The sequence below is a fragment of the Wasmannia auropunctata genome, unplaced genomic scaffold, assembly GCF_000956235.1.
Source record: "Wasmannia auropunctata unplaced genomic scaffold, wasmannia.A_1.0 LD335965.1, whole genome shotgun sequence".
NCBI lineage: Eukaryota > Metazoa > Arthropoda > Insecta > Hymenoptera > Formicidae > Wasmannia > Wasmannia auropunctata.
In genome coordinates this window covers 486,024-501,852 of record NW_012026925.1, presented here as the reverse complement: position 1 = coordinate 501,852, position 15,829 = coordinate 486,024, and the positions used below count along the sequence as shown (strand labels likewise).

Here is a 15,829-nt window from a genome sequence, read left to right as displayed (position 1 = left end):
TAGCGACAGCTCCGTCTCTCTCCGAGGGAAAAAATTTTGCACGAAACATCGTTATCCTCCGTGCATCGGCACAAGGATGAACGAGCGACCCGAAGCGTGTACGATATTTTTTTTTTTTTCGTCTGCAATATATACTCTCTAAATTTTTTGGAGTGACTTTTCACTCCTTTGGAGTGAATCCCGAAAGAGTGAAAATACTGCCACTCAAGTGGCCGAGTGGCAGTATTTTTAATCTTTTGGAGTGAGATTCACTCCAGAAAATTTAGAGAGTACCTATACGCGACGCGCACGTTGATTTCAGTGGTACCGGGATAAGCAATCGCGCGAATTTCGCAATTTCTCGCGCGGAGTGCCTCTGGTAATAGGAAGTGGCGTGATCGGAACGCGAAGTAAAATGGATGTTTAAAATTAGGCTGAAAACTCCGCATTACTGACCCGGGGCCAGATTCTATAATTGGAGTAAAGCGAAAGGATTGCCGCGCCGGTGAACTGGCGAGGTGAACTGTCTCGCAAGCAACTGTCGGCCGCGCCGACAGCCGAAAGAGCCGCCTCTCTTATCACGTATTAACAACCACCACGTCGGCCTGCCGACTCACCACACCCCCTCCGCCACTTTTACCCCGCGCGGTTCGGGACTTAATGTTGGAGAATCCCAGATTTACCTGTGCCCCAGTTCGCGCTTATCACTGCGGGCGCCGTGCGTGCCCTCGTTGTAGCTGTCCAGGTCTTGCTCGCTACGATCGTTCCTGGTCAATCCTACGTTAAGGCCGCGGAGCATGGTACGATGGATCGATTCCTCGGGGAATACATTCGAGTCGTCCGGGAATCGCACCCTCGGTCCTGCACCGTGAAATTTCGTGTCGTCTTCGTTGGCAATTAAAGAGTTCGCAGGGTTCCACGGTAATAAAGTAAGCCCACGATCCGCGACGTTTCTCGACAATAACCGACAGTATCCGTGGACGATGGAATTAGAACAGTTACGTTGACTGTATATGCGATTGCGAGATCTACGTTGCAGGATCTAAACTCTGACATAATTGGAGTAAGTTGAGAGATTCGTGCGATATAAATCATTAAACTTTTTTTTTTTACTCGATATTTAAATTGAATTTTACGGATCGTGGACTTGTCTCGTTGCGTCGAACCCTTCAGTCCGTTTCTCCGAAGAAATTATTTGGAGGGGGAATAAAATGGCATCGATAATTAACGAGATTGCCGCACGTGTGGCGTATCTCTCCTTAAATACCATTTATCGCGATATTTCCCAACGCGCGAAATCCGATCGCGTCGGCATTTAGAGACAGATCAGATATATATTAACGTCTAAATTAACATTTAAATAAATCGTCGTGCATTTTGAGACAGATCAGATATATTAATGTCTAAATAAATCGTCGTGCGACTTGATCTGAAATTCGGGAGAGAGCGGGACAGAGAAAGCGACGCGTACTTACACACACTGCACAAGTGCATTTTTAAGGGAGAATAAAAATAGAGGAGATAATTACCAATGCTAGCGTTGCTCGCCGGCGTAATGATCACACCGACACTTCGCTGACTCATCGTGCAAATTAACGATGATGCGAGTCGCCGATTTTCTCTTGTTCGAAACAACGGCGAGCGGTGAGAAAATCCGTCGCGAAAACCGATCGCCGATCACCGTAAGTTCTTCGTGTATATAGTGTAACGGCCCGTATACGACTTCCGTCCCGCACGAGCGACAATGTCGTAATGACGGAATGGCATCCAACAACTTTCGACCGTGAATCGACCGTGGACAAACAACCGCGCGATTCGCGCAGCCTGACGAAAGCACGGAGCCGGGCGATAAGAAACGGCAGCGGATCAGGCCGCCGAGGGTCAATCGCGTGACGAAAGCGATGTAGAAGGCAAGGGTAATCGCGGCTCGCGTGATACGCCGCGATTTTCATCGTTTTCTTAGCGGGCGCGAAATCGTAACGGATCCTCTCTCTCTCTCCCCCTCGCTCGCTCGGGTCAGAAGGCGATAACGCGCGGACGAGTGTACGGCCTTCTGCCGCAAGAATGCAGATGCATTTATGCTATCGTTGGCCTTGGGAAAAAAAGACTAATGAACATTTCAAAATTAGCACCGTGTATCGACGGTATACGTGCTCGGACGTGTGTTTTTGGAACGTGGCGTATCTCGATGCTGCCCTCAGCGGAGATAACGCGGTAACGCAATATCGCCTGCGTACGGTTTTTATAATTTTATATCGGGTTATTTCAAAATTCCTTTGACCCGTATTGGATTTCCATGGCTTTTGTCATTTTTTTTTAAATTAAACGGTCGTATGTATATTTTGGACGGAGAATTTAACTTCAATTAATTCAGCCGAAGCTCGGTGTAAAAACATACTGCGGATGACGCATCTTCTTATCTACTTTTTAAATTAATAATTTACGATTTGTAATTGAGAAATCTTTTCGACGCCTTTTCTCCAAGTGGAAACATTATTTGGGAGATACTTTACGTATTCTCTCGTGAGATTATTTTTCTTGCGTATGTATTTGTGTATGTACATGTATATTCGCCGCGTGATACTAGCCATGGAGGAAGTGGTTGTCGAGCAGCTTCCCGAAATACATCGCGGCCGAAGTGTATCATTTAAACGAGTTATTTTCGTGCGGTACATGGTGGATTTTGTTTTCGAAAATGCGTAGGTCACATCGGTATTTTTGATGCTGTCGCAACTATTAGGACGGATGAAATTATCGGTCCGAAAATATTCCGGGCGTCTGTTTATATCGGTACAGCATATAAGCCTACATCTCTCGATTAAAATCGTCGCGAAACTAAATATATGCGTGTAAATTAAGTCCGCTTGAAAAGCACTGCTTAATGATAAGAGTCCATTTCAATAGCTCTGATATCTAAAGTACTTTAGGATTCATCAATAAACGTCACCATATACAGGAAAAATTCAAGTATTTGCGCTGATTGTATGTACATGTGTGAGTAAAAAACAAACGATTAAATTACGATTCTTATCTACAGTAAAATATACATATAAATATAAAATACATATTTTACATATTTTACTATTTTTTGTGACAAAAATATTTTATCTTAGAAAATAAAATTCTTAGATATACACTTGTGATTTGTTCAAATTTTATTCAAATTTATTCCGCCCAGTATTGTCCTACTTGAAATCTATTTGAAGTATATTCAACATTGCTTCCAAACGGAACGTATCACGTTTAAATAACGTGCTGTGATAAAAAAATAAATCTAACTTATATTTTAATTTATTTACAATAAATCTAATTCTTTCAACGGTTAATTTAATATCGTATGTAACTTTTCCTTCACCTTTCTATTTTACGTTCAATTGTTCAAATGTTCAATTTTACAGACACGCTGGAACGTTCTTACAGCTATTATAGGACGTAGTTTCGAATCGTGTGTGTGTGATGTACGAATATCTAGATCACAGAATTTACATTCGTTATTCAAATTCCGAATATTTAAAAGGAACACGTACGTATAGACACGTCACGTACGGAAACTTCGAAACTTGTGACGACACAAAGACAAGTGTATACACAGGTGACAAAAGATGCATTCACTAACCTTTGGCTGGCCTGCCGATACCACTTTTTGTTACCGCTCGGATCGTTGTCGTGCTGCGGTGTGTTAGGCCCTGTGTTCTCCTGATCTCCGTGCGCATTGCAGTTTTCAAGCTCCATGATTAGCTGCAAATGCAATTCACATAACGTTTATAATGACTTCTCCGAACACTTAACGTTACAATGTATGTGGTATTTGCTAATAATGTATGTATTAAAAAAATTAATACAGTTTCACCGAATTTAGCATTCAATTCTTAGCAAGAAAATAAATTTAAGACAAAAATGGTTTTATAATTTATACTCTTGATAGTAATGCAAATTTAGCACCAAGAAAGTTCTTTCGATAAAGGAATGACGCGAAAGATTATATTCAGTTATAATGACTCAAGTTTTTACATTAAAGGCGAATGGAAAATGCCGAGTAATGTACACTTGTTTGCCAATATCCGTTTTTATTTGCTTTTGAATGCGCGATGCGTTTTGTTGCGTCGTCGCATGCGGGGATCGTAATGTTTTGCAAAACGTTTCGACGTAGAAAAGCAATTCGTGTTACTCACGAAAATGCAATAAAAGAGGGCACGTAAAGCACGAAACTTGGCGACGATTTCGACGGGTTTGGTTTCCAGAATCGCGATTTACGATTGTGTTTCTCTCTCTCTCTCTCTCTCTCCCCCCCCCTCCTTTCTCTCTCTCTCTTTCTGCCCGCCACGGGCAAAACGGCAAACGGGCAGAGATCGATATCGCGTGTCCGCGGAGAGCCCCGAAAAATCTGAGCCCGATGAAATAATCGCCGGGTTTCGATCCCGCGGGCGGGGAGAAAATAAACAACCGTCGAATCGCACGACCCGCAATCAGCGGCGGATATCAGCGGCGCGGCGTTATCGCTCGCGCGTTGAAATTATACGCTCCGGCCGAGTGATAGACTCCGGAATCGAAGACCGGAGAGCAACGTACGCACGTCGTTGCTCCGATATTGTACTCTCTATCGCTCTATGGTGCATACATATTGTTTACGCGCGCCGAAGGAAGGTAAACATAGCTTATTCACGCTCTCCCTTTCTCTCACGCACATACGCACATACGCGTACGCTCGGCGCTGTGTCACGTAAGGTTAGCGCGGAAATGAAACGTCCGTCTTTTTCCTTTACCTCGTCGGCAATATTTCCGGCAATCGCTTTTACGACGGACGCGAAAGCTGACGATTCCGGCTCGCAAAATCGCTGCGAGCTGTCATCCGAAGTATCGCTGATACACAAGACTGGCAGGACCGTTCGCTCGGCGGCCGCACCCTCCCACGACGAGGCTTCACGGCGTACTGAGAAGTGAGAGGTCAATTCACTGAATCGCTCGCGGCGACCTCGGCCGGCAGGTGCGCCAATCGATCGCGGCGAAAGGTCCCTAGGGCGGCGCGGCGCGGCGCCGTGCGATTGGATGGCCGGCGCGCGGCGAGAGGGGAAAAATCGCGGCGTCTCCGCGATATCGATGCGATGCCGATAACCGCGAGGGTGGTCATTCGCGGAGAGCGGATCCGCGAGCACGACGGGATCGGCGGAGCCGATGACAGCGACGCGATGCGCACAGCTGCTTGTTACGACAGCATTGCCGAGCGCGCAAAAATGCGAAATCGGAGCAGATGATATACGAGCCCGGATTTAATGCGGAGAGTTAAAGAGAAACAGAGTCGCGCGCAGGGCATGCAAAAATGCACATATCTTTAGAGTCAATAAGAAAAGCGGAGATACTTCTTATTTTCTTGAACTTACGCAAGTCAATTGGCTCGAATGATCGATGATTTCTCAGTGAAAGCATCGCCCCGCAATGTTTTATAATTAATATAGATAAGTACTTTTTACGGATATATATATTTTTTTAATGCGCGTGTATATGTATATATAATTTAGTGTTGGGCTTGCATCTCGTAATATTACTCGTATTGTCTTTAAAGACCTCTTTACTTGGCCATTTACAGTTTTATCTGCAGTTTTTCTTTTACGGATTTCATTTTTCTTATTCAACGCGTCTGGCAGCTGTAGCTTCTCGAAATCGGGAAGAAGGTTGATCGATACAAATTCATTAATAATGAATGTAATAATTAATGTAAAAGAAGTAACACACGTGGGAATCGATTCTAGGAAATAGTGATACTGCACTCGCCTCACATCTCTTCGCGCACTTGCGTTTATTTCTATCCTATATATAAATATATATAGTATATATATATATATATATTGTATATATATATATACATGTAGATTACTTTAATCTCAATTTAACTTTTCTTTATCAACTCTTCATCTTTATCTTAATTCTTAGAACTAGAAGATAGAAAGTAAATCGAGATTAAAGTTTATCTACATTAATAGGACCGCATTAGGGTGACTTTGTGTGATCAAACTCTGATTAATTTTTCATCAAAATTATTTAAAGCAAAAGTTAATAAATACAATTCTAATATATTATCTATTTTAATATTTTTTTTCTGTTAAACGCAATAAAAACATTAATTCCATTCATTACAATAAAAATAATACAGGTATTACTAACAATAAGTTAATCATCGATTAAGTTAATTGGAGTTTGATTGAAGTCACGCGCTTACGCGTAATCGGATGTTGCATGTATATGTCAATTACGAATTGCATCACGCTACGAAGTAGCAATAAGACGAGATGTTATCCCCCCTCTATGTTCTCCCCGAGAATGTATACGAGCGCGAAGTCGCAGCGCTCTTCCCACAAGTTATTCGAACGGTTTCACGGCGCGTAAACGCGATGCAAATTAAGGGGGTTGAAGAAAGGTACGATCGAGAGTCGCTTCTCTTCTTCCTCCTCTCTTTCCTCTTCGGCGGCATGCACAGGACGTACTTCGAAGAAGGATCCGCGAAATCATGAAATGAGGGAGAGGGGGCGAAAAAGAGGGAGGGTGCAGGGTGGGTAGCGACGCAACAGAGTATAAGTAATTGGTAGTAATTAAACAAATAAAAATGATGCACCTGTCGGATGGTCGAGGCACGAATAACGCGCGGCGCACTCCGACCCGTGCTGGAAACGCCGCCGCCGTCGGCGCCGACGGCGGCGGCGGGCTCGCCCGTCCGTGGCGCCGTGCGTGACCCGTCGTCGTCGCTCCGTCGTCGTCGGCCGAGCGCCGAGGTCCACGGTGCAGCGACGGCGGCAGTAGTAGTAGGAGTAACAGCAGTAGTAGGAGAAGAGAAAGGAGGTGAAAGCACCCCGTGCCTCGCGATCCTCGCGAGCCTCCACCACGCGTACGCGCCGCTCATCATCGTGCCCGCCGTCGACTCGTCGCCGTCGTTCCCGTCGACGACGAACGCCGCGGAGCGGGTGACAGCCCGTCGCCGTCGCCGTCGTGAACGTGAAAACGATTACGTCGCCCGCGGTCGGTCATCGCGTATTGCGTAAAACTAATCCGATTTAGGCGGCGACCTCGCGCGCGCTGCTCCGTTTGCTGCACCCCTCCTCCCCCGCTCCGCTCCGCTACGCCACTACGTCGCCGTCGCCGCTCGCGCGCGGTTACGTCGCGGGTCTCTCGCGGCGCATCTCTCTCCGTCAATTTTCAATCCCCCCGTTCTTCGCGCGCGGCGCGGGTCTTTTCTTACCCAGAGGGGATCATCCACCGTCGTCATCGCGTCGCAGTGAGATCGCTTCTGACACGGCGCGAGAAGGGGGAAGAAGGCAAGGGTTGAGGAAAGGGGAGCCAGAGGAGGAGGAGGAGGAGGAGGAGGAGGAGCAGGTGGAGAGAAGGGACACACCGCGCGAACACCGAGAGTAAGAGAGACGCGCGGGGGACGTGAGATAGGGACACGCAGTCTCCTCACGCTGCGCTCCCGCTCCACGGTACGCTCCGTCTCCGCCGTCGTCGCGTAGAGCGATGCGATGCGTCGTCGCGCGAGTACGGTGCGCGGATCGCGGTGGTGAGAAGTGTGTTAACGCGCGACGCAGCTGAACGCGCTTCGCGCGCGTCGCCCTCCGCGTCGTCGTCCGCCGCGGCCCAACCCACTTTCGACTTCGTGGTGGTTGGCCGCGTTTCCCTCCCCCCCGGTTGTGGCCGCCCCGAGAGTGCGCGTCGTCCGCGGCGAGCCATGTACCCGCGGTGATACACCTCCTCGCGCGCGGCTTCCTTCCTTCCTTCCACGGACAAGCGTACATACTCTCTCTCCCCTTCCCAGCGAGCGCGCGCGCGAGCGAGCGAGCCGAGGGTATCCCGGGTATCGCGTCGCGTCGCGTCGCCCCGCTCCGCTCCGCTCCGCCGCCACGCTTCGCCTCGCCCACTGCGCCTCGAAGTTCGCTCGGGGTATGGAACTTTGCTGTTCGCGGGACACGACGGGGGCCTCTCGCTCGCCAGCGCGTTCACATAACCTTTAAGGTTCCACCGTCGTGAGACGCGTCTCCTCGTCTCCGCTTCCTCGGAGCCTCCGCGTAGCGCTTCCCCGCACTCGCCCCGCGCGCGCGATGCGTCGGCGGCCGTCGGCCGCGGCTCGTCGTTCCTGTCGTCGCCCCGCCGTCGCGGGGGGATCTCGACGCCCCGCGGAGGCGACGGTCCGCGACGTTGAACGGGAGGACGAATAAGCCGCCCTCCACCCGCGTCGTCCGCGTTGCCCTCGTACGTCGCGGCGCTGTGCCACCCCCGCAGGACACATGCACTACGTGTTCATCGCGCTATACATAATGATGTTCAGTTTGGTTCTGTTCTGTATACTTCTGTTCCTGCGCCACGTTATCTCGCGGACACAGTCTCTTCTGTATCTTTGAGTTTTTTTTGCCGTTAATAAATTTTGTTTCTCACCCACGCAAGCAGTGTGTTTTGTGTTTTTATTTCGTACATATTATACACATACACATACACGTTCGCACATACCATCCCATTCGTCCTCACACATACACACACACTCACACACACATGTCAGATTCTGCACAGATTCTCACATTCCTCTCGTGCCTCGTAAGTATATATGCGTTGAGAGAAGATTAATCTTGCATCGCGATCATCATTTTTCCGCCGGGCAGAGCGTTTCTTTGCAGATGTGTGTTATGATTTTTCGATATTCTCTTGCTGTTAAAAGCGTCGCGTGCAAAATTTGCCTCCAACGTTCAACATAGTTCTGTATAGAGATTATTAGAAAATATCTGGAAATTTGACTAAAAACAAAGCCGATTGCATCAAGTGCGAGAACGAGTAAGATCAATTTTTTTTTTGGTATTATTTACACATATTCCGCAGCTGTGAACGAGAAGAGCGACATGATATCCATGGTAAATCATCCTCTGCTCCTGATCGTCCGAGCGACGATGCACTGAGAGATCGACGTACGTCGGACTAAAGTAAACCGTGGGAACTCATCGTCACAAGTTGAGAAAATGAATAATCAGGCGTTCAGCTTGGCGGAGAGGCTCATACCTTCGACCTACGTGCAGCAGGGCTTGAACGCGAAGAAGTCTCGCGAGAACCTTATACGGCACTTCATCGAACATGTGAGTCTCGAACAAGACAAAGCTTTGCATATTTACTCTCCACGTAGTATCCCCTTGCAATTTTCTAATATGAAACAAAAAAATGTACAGCGAAAATGGCCAGAGGAGGGCTGGGACGACGCGACGATAGAGGCATTTCTGTCGGATCTGTCGCAAATGGACAGCAATAACTTCCCCTCGAATTGTAGCGTCGGCGAACGCGAGGCGAGGATCGTGTCGAATCTCGTCGCGAGACGACACTTTCGCATGGGACACGGCATAGGCAGGTCCGGCGACCTAGAAGAAGTACAACCGAAGGCTGCTGGTAGCAGTTTAATGTATAAATTAACTAACTCCTTAGTGCTTGAAGTTATACGATATATGGGTAAGGAGATACGCAGAGATGTATACATATATATTTAATGTAGAGGATATAAGGCATTCGATATGAAGTAATCGCATAAGAAATTAATTTATTCGTTTAAAATGGCAGAGAGAAAAGAGAGATAAATATTAGATTGATCACAGAAAAGTTCATTGAATTTTCTTTGTAATTTATTTCTTTATATTTTTTTGTTCGGTCTTTTATTTGTTCTATTTAATGCAAAAAGGCGTCTAACACAAGGATATTCTCGTTCGCAGGGGTGAAGAGCATAGCGGGCTGCTTCCTGTCACCAATGGCCACGGGAATGAGCCTAGTCCTGTGTATGCTGACGCTTAAGCAGGATAGACCACGCGCGAAGTACGTTTTATGGCCTAGAATTGACCAAAAGTCTAGCTTCAAGTCTATAATCACGGCCGGATTGGAGCCTGTCGTTATCGAGATGCAAATAATAGGGGACGAGCTGAAAACCGACATGCAGAGACTCGAGGCTCAAATGGCGGCCCTAGGCGAGAGCGTCGCCTGCGTGCTCACGACGACCAGCTGCTTCGCGCCCAGAGCGTGCGACTCCGTCGACGCGATCGCGGCCCTCTGCAGTCAGTACAACATACCGCATCTGGTGAATAATGCATACGGGTAGGTGAGACGATGCATGATTTTTTCATGTATATCTCTACTAGATCGATACCTTGGCGCCTACAACAACTAACGGCTGCCTCTCTCGACCATAGAATTTTTATTCGGAAAATCGAGGCACAGAACGCCGGCTTGGTTTCAGTCGCCAAGATATCGACACACACAGTCCCGATCGATCAACCGAATTTCACTAAATGCATTGCACTACTTATATTGCCAAAAGCTTGCAGAGCACAAGATGTATGCATCTCATACAAGAGGCGTCGAGGAAGGGTCGAGTCGACGCCTTCGTTCAGAGCACGGACAAGAACTTTCTGGTCCCGGTGGGCGGTGCCATTATAGGCTCCTTCGACAAGAATCTGTTGGATCGCATATCGAAAATGTATCCAGGACGCGCGAGCGCGAGCTCCGTTATGGACGTGATGATTACGCTGTTGAGTCTTGGAATGGCAGGGTACAAACAATTGATTGCTCAACGTAAGGAGATGTATTCTTACCTGAAGGAGGAATTGGGAAAGTTAGCGACGAGGCACGGGGAGAGGCTGTTAGACGCTAAGGGCAATCCAATATCCATGGCCATGACTCTGCAGTGTCTCAGCCATCAACACGACAACAAGCAAGTTACTATGCTAGGATCAATGCTATTTCTGCGTAACGTTAGCGGTACTAGAGTAATAACGACCACGGATTCTAAACACATTGTCTCACATAAATTTGAAGGTATATATATTTTAATGTTTAAGTATGATTTAATTACGTTTCTAGAATATGTTCAATTTAACGAGATTATATAATATTAAGTCATCGGAATCGTATTTGAAAAATTAAAAATATTATAAGTATCTATTTTAACTTATTGTTAAAATAGTTTAAGTTAGTACAAAATTTTCTATTATTGAAAATAATTTCCATTTCGTAATTTTAAAATATGATTTAATAATGTTTCTAAGAATATAATAAATTTAATGAGATTATATGATATAAAGTCAACGTAATCGTATTTGAAAAATAAAAATATTTCGAGCGACTATTTCAACTTATTGTTAAAATAGTTTATACAATTATTATTATACAAATTATGTTATTATTATTATACAAAATTTTTTACTCTTATCGAAAATAATTTCCGTTTCATAATATTTATTTCAATTGCTACACAGGCTGGGGTGCACACAACAGCAATTACAGAGTTCCATATCTGACTGCTGCGGCGGCGTTGGGCATGAAGAGATCTGATGTTGACGCGTTCATACAAAGATTGGACAAAGCTTTAACGAAAGTAAGGAGGCGTTCGGCGCCCGTAACGCCCACTGCTTCACTCGCCGGCTCCAGCATCAATGGAGACGCAGGTGGTACTGGTGGACCAGGGGAATCTAGCACAGCCTCAACCAGCCGTGCAAGTAGCAAGGACAGTCTAAGGAAATGAACCGTAATCAACGCAACTGGCCAGTCCAATCAGCACATTAATATCAATTTGTAAGTAGCTTATCGCTTACAAATTGACAACCGTAGCATGTTTCTGAGAAATGCAAAATTTCGTACAATCGTTCCTTTATGAGCGTCAACCACGTGTTTGTGTTGACAGGAGTTTTACAAAATCTGAAGAAATTTAATGCAAGAAACAAACACCTGAAACCTTTTAGATTAAAAAATATATACATTTTTTATGGAAAAAATGGGGAAGAGAAAGAGAATATATATACTATATATAATATATATATAAACATTTATTTTCTAAACAAGATGTTGAAACAAAATCTCTATTACTACGTTAATGTTAAAGGAAACAGTGATCTACATGTATTTTCGCAGACACATGCTAGATACAAATGTACTGATTCGTCTGCCCATTTGCGTTGAGATACTGTCAATTTAAATTATATATACCAAAAAATGCGAATCTTCAGACATTTTAAAGAGTGATCAAAATTAATATTTGAAAAGAAAAGAAACATGACAGGAAACGCGAGGCATTCGGATTCCTATGGCTCTATTTCAGAAAGAGATCTCAAAAAGAGAGATTCAAGTGATAAGCGCTGGCCGCCGATATAATTGTTGAGTATGTTCTTTGTTGAAAATGTATATGCTATTATTTATAAAGACACAGGCAACACATTGAATTCTTACATTTTAACTCTTTTCACCTTCTTGTTTTCTAAATACAATTTGATATAAACACGTAATAAGAGGCATGTATCAATCAAAACTTGTATACGTTTGCTTTATAATAATATAAATTCCTCTTCTAAAGGAGTAGACTATGAAACTTGTGCGATTCTGACGATACATGTAGCAATATTCGCTGTTTCAATTCTTTATAATATTTACCACGTTATTCTCTTGAGAAAGCTGTCGTATTTCTGATAATTTATTCACTTGTATGCACTCAGTAGAATTGATTGTTATTAATTGTGTCTTTTTTTCTGTTTATTTATCTTTCACATGGACGCATAGAGAATGAGAACCCTCTTTTCTTTCATTTAAGCAGAGTATATTCGTGTTTACGGCACTAGTAAAATGATATATTATCTGTAAAAAAAAAAAGGAAGCAGTAGTGAAATATTTATGGAAACACACTATTAGGAAAGTATGTCAAAATTTAGGTACATAGTACACGTGGTATACGAGCATACCTATCATTCGGTTCATAGAAAAATTGTAACATCTTCGCGTACGTAGGTACTATACGTTCGATTTGTTCCCAAGAACGACAAGAATTTATAGAACATAGTGTCGTGTTATCAGTTTGTTTTTAATACAGATAGTATTATATTTCATTGTACTGTTGTGTAATAAATAGAGTATCTGAACTATAGGAGTATGTTACGTGAATATTAATATCGTTTGACATATTTAGTATTATTCGCAAGCAACATCAATATAATTACTAATTATTAACACAAACATATACACACACAAACACGCACGCATGCATACACACAAACACATATTTATACATACGAGAAAGTATGTTTATACGTATATAGATGCCTGCGTGCGCAGACATATATATACACAGATATATTCATACTTGCGCAATTCGTTGCGTATAAAGAATAGTTTATTTGAAGTTTCACGCAATTTAGAAAAAATGGTATATCGAAGTTGTATTTATAAATATTTAATAGAGATAAAAGGAGAAAGAGAGTAAACCGATAGGGAGAAGATTATTAGTGCTGTTAAAGTTTTATCGAGCATGTATAATTTATGATGCCTGTTGCACTTTCTTTAAATAGAGACATTATTTATAATATATTTATATTGTATTGTTGAGACATTTGGATCTTTCGTAGTGTATATTTTATGTCGAAAAGTGTTCAAGGCGAAAAATTTACTAGTCGGTAAAATCCATCTGTGGTAAAACTGACGACGGCGCAAAATGACTATAAATCACCGAGGTTTTCAAAGTGTATTATTATTACGAAAGCGAAAGTGGCGGCGATACACGCAGATTAGCATTTAATTAAACGCTTAGTTGACGGCTTATTAGGATGGCAGTGCTAATCGAGATTTTGTGAAGCTCCTAGTAAAATAATTATCATTATTCAATACATTATCCTACTAATAATTATAGATCGAGATATTTTTCAATTAATTATAGTCACTATGTCCCTTATATAAAGAGAAAGCGGTCTTTTAGTACACATATAAATAATATACTTTTCCTTTCCCAAGCTTACGATATTATAATTATTTACAGGATTTTCTAGATCCCTATACCTCTTCTATCCTCGGATCGTTTGGTCTTTTCTTAGAAAATCAGTTCCGAAAATAATTAAAGAAAAATGTGAAACGTAGCTCCGGTAGATTTGGAACCCCAATACGTACGGCGATATTCATACTTTTAGACAATTACATACATATACGTATATATAAGTTATACACCGATACTGTATTGCGTATTTTTTGACCATTAGTTTCAAGTTACACGTTTCTTTAATTATTCATTCGTCTCGAGGCAGACAGATTACACACAGAAAAAAAAAAATCTCTAAGATGTAGTGAAAGAAATTGCAAAATTATCGCTATAAGGGGATTGTATATGATGCTATATAATAGGAAACACATTGACGTTATATTATTTAATAAAGAGGAATATATGTTGTGTATATATAATATATACACACACATATACATATATATACATGATATACATGTATGAGCGGTCTTTATACCGTGATATCTTGATGTACACCGGGCTACTGTCGAAAAGTCACACGCCATCTAAAACTAATTAATCGCTTATTAATTTACATCTTTATATTTAAGATTTACCTTTCACTCTTTTACTTCAGGCAAGCAATAATTGTAATGCGACGCGAGGTAATAATGCGATTCCGGGGAGGGGGATATTTCCTTTCATTCTATGCTCAAGCAGAGGGAGACATTGGATTTTCTCGAAGAGCAATAGAGACAAATCAGCCTATATACGTATTTATATACATGTATATATACATATGCATATATGTGTGTAACAATAGGAGAAAATGTTCTAGGACACACCGGCGTACGATGGGATCTTACAACTCGTACTCGTGACATTCCTATGTAAATAAAAAAAAAGAGGTCTCTGTCTTAATTTGATTCACCACCATTTCCAGCTGTGAGTTTTCGTCTAAAAAAAAAGGGCCAGCTTAACTTTACAACATTGCGTTACACACACCTCTCACGTAACAACAACGACCGTCTCGCGGACCTAATTTTTTCCACTTTCACTCTCTCTCTCCCTTAAGTTAGCCCGACACTTGGGATCGGTCCGACTCCGACTACTGCAGTTTCATTGTCTTTTTATATACGAAAAAAAAATATATATATATAAAATGATATTCTAACACAAACAGCGAATGCGTTGACTCGAGGAAGCACCTAACGTTCGCACAAGAACAAATGTGTATTTATATAAGGGATAAAATAAAAAATATATATATATATAAATATACGCAACCGACTCGCTGTATTAAAGTTTAGGGCGTCGGTATAATGTAATTGTGAGCGAGCGGTTAAGGCTTATATCGAGTAAATACGACATCATGTCTTATAACGCCTCGCGAACGTGTTCTCCGAGGCAGCATCTGGTTTATTTTTTTTTATTTTCTTTTAACGATGCGACACGTCGAGACACGTCCGGGGAACGCCCGCGACTCCCGCTGACATTGTACATAACGCGGTTATTGCTCTAACGGCTCATCTTCAACAAGATGTGAAGGAGGGGGAGCTCCACGAGCACCACGAAGACGTCGGTGGTTCCCCTTGTCGGGGAACATATTGGTTCGTAAAGGCCGGCATTCCCGAGCCACCTAAGTGGAAGGCTATAACAGGCGATAGCGCGATCGAGGAAGAGGATTTGTATGTACAGCTGGATATACAGGATCGATCCGGGTGTGCGAACGGAAAGGAGAGGAGGATCTCTTCAATGCGTGTTTCTCCACAGATTTTATATAGAAATCTGTGTGTTCTCTCCTCCCCGCCGTTTCCGCCTGACTTCCCTCCGGCGATTGAAAGAAAAAAAAAAGACACGTTGAATATTAAATCAAACGATAGCGAACTAATGTAAACGGCGTAATATACGTGCTCTTCCCTAAATATGTGATTACCGTGTGTAATAGTCAGCGCTTTATTTGTAATATACGCAAACTATTGGATAAATAAATTAAAAACTGTTAAGCGACGCACTTTTGTTGACTTGTAAGGGAGCGGATGCGCGATCTCTGAAGTTAATCAAGATATATCGGTATAAGAAAGTTTTTTTTTT

At 43.2% G+C, this 15,829-nt stretch overlaps 2 protein-coding genes and 1 long non-coding RNA gene across 12 annotated transcripts in view; 2 read left to right on the top strand and 1 right to left on the bottom strand.

Annotated features, from left to right (window-relative positions):
• The window catches only part of LOC105454977 (cytosolic purine 5'-nucleotidase), a 35,304-nt gene that overhangs the window by 10,521 nt on the left and 8,954 nt on the right, over positions 1–15,829 (bottom strand). Inside the window, exons 1-2 of one of the 4 annotated variants that reach the window (XM_011697979.1) lie at positions 7,208–7,251; positions 3,596–3,717 (exon numbers count right to left, since the gene is read on the bottom strand). In XM_011697979.1, the coding sequence (XP_011696281.1) occupies positions 3,596–3,717; positions 7,208–7,234 (149 nt within the window). In that variant the 5' untranslated portion in view covers positions 7,235–7,251. Of the gene's footprint in view, positions 1–662; positions 841–1,508; positions 1,745–3,595; positions 3,718–6,586; positions 6,875–7,207; positions 7,252–15,829 lie in introns of those variants that run through there. The other 3 variants (XM_011697977.1, XM_011697978.1, XM_011697980.1) reach the window with 3 other exon arrangements.
• LOC105454978 lies at positions 1,805–3,582 on the top strand. The gene is made up of 3 exons (XR_975071.1): positions 1,805–1,889; positions 2,884–2,973; positions 3,378–3,582. It is a non-coding gene; the product is annotated as an uncharacterized LOC105454978 (long non-coding RNA).
• On the top strand, positions 6,744–15,745 carry LOC105454979 (O-phosphoseryl-tRNA(Sec) selenium transferase). 7 transcript variants are annotated; one of them, XM_011697987.1, is made up of 6 exons: positions 6,744–6,810; positions 8,830–9,080; positions 9,171–9,444; positions 9,702–10,077; positions 10,301–10,797; positions 11,238–12,892. In XM_011697987.1, exons 2-6 carry the CDS (start codon positions 8,967–8,969, stop codon positions 11,501–11,503), a joined length of 1,527 nt encoding a protein of 508 aa, XP_011696289.1. In that variant the 5' UTR covers positions 6,744–6,810; positions 8,830–8,966; the 3' UTR covers positions 11,504–12,892. The 7 variants fall into 7 exon arrangements, 6 of the variants coding, with proteins under 6 accessions (XP_011696289.1, XP_011696287.1, XP_011696288.1 ...); XM_011697985.1 differs by lacking the exon at positions 6,744–6,810 and adding an exon at positions 7,391–7,445; XM_011697986.1 differs by lacking the exon at positions 6,744–6,810 and adding an exon at positions 7,401–7,445 and having other exon boundaries at positions 8,719–9,080.

Coding starts and splice junctions, on each gene's coding strand:
- LOC105454979 (XM_011697987.1), top strand. CDS start 8,967: ATGAATAATCAGGCGTTCAGCTTGGCGGAGAGGCTCATACCTTCGACC. Junction 9,081..9,170: donor TACGGCACTTCATCGAACAT/GTGAGTCTCGAA, acceptor AAAAATGTACAG/CGAAAATGGCCAGAGGAGGG. Junction 10,798..11,237: donor TGTCTCACATAAATTTGAAG/GTATATATATTT, acceptor ATTGCTACACAG/GCTGGGGTGCACACAACAGC.